Source organism: Primulina tabacum, chromosome 8 (assembly GCF_025594145.1).
Source record: "Primulina tabacum isolate GXHZ01 chromosome 8, ASM2559414v2, whole genome shotgun sequence".
NCBI lineage: Eukaryota > Viridiplantae > Streptophyta > Magnoliopsida > Lamiales > Gesneriaceae > Primulina > Primulina tabacum.
Window position 1 is genome coordinate 13439194 of NC_134557.1, and position 3802 is coordinate 13442995.

At 33.2% G+C, this 3802-nt stretch overlaps 1 protein-coding gene across 1 annotated transcript; it reads left to right on the top strand.

Annotated features, from left to right (window-relative positions):
• Positions 1-696: 696 nt before the first annotated feature.
• On the top strand, positions 697-1969 carry LOC142554590 (uncharacterized). The gene is made up of 3 exons (XM_075665252.1): positions 697-964; positions 1341-1401; positions 1525-1969. The coding sequence occupies exons 1-3, from the start codon at positions 697-699 to the stop codon at positions 1967-1969; spliced, it is 774 nt and encodes a 257-aa protein (XP_075521367.1).
• The last annotated feature ends 1833 nt before the right edge of the window (positions 1970-3802 follow it).

A 3802-nucleotide genomic window follows, 5' to 3' on the forward strand; every position in this document is an offset into this window, starting at 1 on the left:
AGAAAATGATGTGGAGGATATAGATGCAGTATATGTGGGTGATAATGATGTCAACATCCACCACATCAATGTAGATCATGATACTGAGACTCATGTTCAAGATGATACATATACATTTACCGATGGTTCAAGCTTATTTATTGGTCAAAGATTTTCAAGCAAGACCGAAGTGAAAAAAGTGCTATCCAAAATTGCTTTGAACTTGTCTTTTGAGTTTGAAAGTGTCAAATCTTCTCGAAATATCTATTCAGTTCGTTGTGTGAATAAAGGTTGCAGCTGGAGAATTTGGACTTCAAAACAGGAGAACTCAACAGATTTTGTGATTCGTACATCCTGCAACACACGTGATTTGACTGGAATGCGTAAAAGGCATCGACAAGCCAGTTCATCTGTAGTTTGTGATATGTTGGTAGAGAGCTTTCGTGGACAACAAAAAACACCTCAACCAAAATCTATTATGACAATGATGCGGAATAAGGGGGTTGATATTACCTATTACAAAGCCTTGAAATGCAAACAACTTGCTCATTATATCTTCAGAGGTGAACCTGAAAGAAGTTTTGGTCTTCTACCTTTATATTTGAAAATGGTCGAGAGAATGAACCCTTGTAGTTAATAGGTTTAATAGTAGATGAGCATAATAGATTCAAGTATTTGTTTTTAGCATATGGCGCATGTGCAAGAGGATATAGATGCATGAGAAGAATCGTATCTATTGATGGTACATGGTTGTTGAAAGGAAAGTACGACGATACTTTACTTGTGGCCTCAGTACAAGATGAAGATTTTCATCAATATCATTTGGCTTGGGCTGTTGTTGATGTAGAATCCATTGCTTCATGGAGTTGGTTTTTGACGAAGCTCTTGGAAGTAGTGGTTGATGAGGAAGATTTGGTGATTATCTCAGACAGACATTCGGGCATCATTGCTATAGTTGCGGACGTTTACAAAAATGCACATCATGGTCATTGTATATGGCACTTGTCACAAAATATGAAAATTCGTTGCAAAAAGAAGGGGTTTTACATAAATTTTTATGCGGTTAGCAAAAATTTACAAGCAAATCGACTTTGACTTGGAGTACGAAAAGTTTAAGAAAATATATCCCGATGGTTTGGTGATTATCTCAGACAGACATTCGGGCATCATTGCTATAGTTGCGGACGTTTACAAAAATGCACATCATGGTCATTGTATATGGCACTTGTCACAAAATATGAAAATTCGTTGCAAAAAGAAGGGTTTTACATAAATGTTTATGCGGTTAGAAAAAATTTACAAGCAAATCGACTTTGACTTGGAGTACGAAAAGTTTAAGAAAATATAACCCGATGGTGCAGAGTTTTTGGATGAAAATGATTCATTGGATCAATGGACTCGAGCATATAGCCCAAGATCTCGGTATAATATTATGACAACGAATGGTGTTGAATAAATAAATGCAAGATTGCGTGAAGAAAGACAACTTCCAATCATTGCACTACTAAATTCTTTGCAGACGTTGACTACATCTTGGTTTTCAAGGTATCAAAATGCATCCATCGCATCAACAACAAATTTCACTCCAACTATTGAGTCGATTCTGCGTGAAAGGTATAATTTTGGTCGGGGATATCAAGTTTATGAGCTGGGCCGTCTTCAGTTCGATGTTCGAAGTGCTACAAACAGTGACATTGGGGATTTGGAATCGAAGAGATGTACCTTTAGAGAATTTGAGATTGACAAGATTCCATGTTCTCATGAAATTGCAGCGAGTTACTTTTGTGATGTTAATTTTTATTCCTTGTGCTCAGAGTATTATTCTGTTATGATATGGTCTTTAGCCTATTCTGAGACAATTTATCATGTTCTGAATCAGAACGAGTGGCCAGTTGATGATATGTTAGTATTGCCACCTGTGATCAAGAGAATACGTGGAAGAAAAAAACAAAATCGATTTTCATCTGTAAGAGAATTTGGTAGAAGATAGGATTGAATGATATGTAATTTGTTTGAAATTAAAGACAATCAATTTGATTTTATTAATATGTAATGTGTTTGTGGTGAATTTTTAACTTTGGGTCGAGAGGGTGGTGAGTGGGTCGAGCGGACAAGATTGTAATGTGTGCGGTAGATTTTTAAGTTTGGGTCGAGTGAGTGGTAAATGGTTCGATTTTGGGTCGAGTGGTGGTGTTTGAGGTTTGGTTTAGGTTTTGTTTAGGGTTTGGGTCGAGTTTGGGTCGACTTCGATCGAGTGGGTAGATGGATTTTGAGTTTTGATCATTTCATAATATATAACTCACTTTGTATATGATTAGAATGTAAATATATAAAAAAATTTATTTGTGTAAAATTTTTAATATGAATTATATATTATAATTTAATTATGTTAGTTAAAAAATTCATAAAAATAGTAGAACAATGTATCTATTATTATAATAATGTGGGTTGAATTTATACTCGATTAAAATTCTTAACAAATTTTATAATTTCACTAAAATTCTTTTTTTAAAACAATATAACCTAAAAAATTCACAACAAATTTCATTAGATGTTTACTTGAATGTATATCGAAGCATATGAAATTAATGTTTCATGTATATCAATGGGTCGAGCATATTACTCGTGCACGAACATGGGTCGAGCCGAATTTGTTTGAATTTAAAGAAATAGATTTGATTTTATTAATATGTAATGTGTTTGTGGTAAATTTTTAACTTTGGGTCGAGAGGGTGATGAGTGGGTCGAGTGAACAATATTGTAATGTGTGCGGTAGATTTTTAAGTTTGGGTCGAGTGGGTGGTAAATGGTTCGGTTTTGGGTCGAGTAGGTCGAGTGGTGGTGTTTGGGGTTTGGTTTAGGGTTTTGTTTAGGGGTTAGGGTTTGGGTCGAGTTTGGGTCGACTTGGGTCGAGTGGGTAGAGGGATTTTGAATTTTGATATTTTATAATATATAACTCAAATTATATATGATTAGAATGTAAATATATATAAAAAATTTATTTGTGTAAATATTTTAATATGAGTTATATATTATAATTTAAGTATGTTAATTAAAAAATTCATAACAATAGTAGAACAATGTATCTCTTATTATAACAATGTGGGTTGTATTTATACACGACTAAAATTCTTAACAAATTTTATAATTCTACTAAAATTCTTTTTCTTAACAATTGAACCTAAAAAATGCACAACAAATTTCATTAAAGGAAGCATATGAAATTAATGTTTATTGTATATCAATGGATCGAGCATATTAGTCGTGCAAGAACATGGGTGAAGCAGTACTCTCGACCCACTTAGTGGGTCGAGCCATAACCACTCGACCCAATTTTGGGTCATCGACCCACTCAATCCACACGTTGTGAATTGGTATTGTTTAAAATAGATAGCTACACTACCCATGCTCGACCCAATGAATCGAACAAATTTTCATTGTTTAAACTAGATTGAGTATACTAAAAAAATGGATCATATAAAAAATTGATTAAATTAACTAAAAATCAATATAAAGTATCATATAAATGTTTTAATCCAACGACCATAATTTATCCCAAATACAACAAAACAATAATGCCTAAATTCTTCGATCTTCTCATCATTCGGTTGATAGGCATTTTCCCTAAACATGATGTAAGCTGCTGCCGCTAAACGGTATACTCCACATTCACCATTGTAATGAAAAGCAAACATAAAATATACATTGATATACGTTAAATAATAATGAAATGAAATAATAATTTTTAAAATAAAAAAAATTTTAACCTGGTTATTTTAGTAGAAAAATTTTATGGCCTAACTATACTTCATCTTTCAGAAGC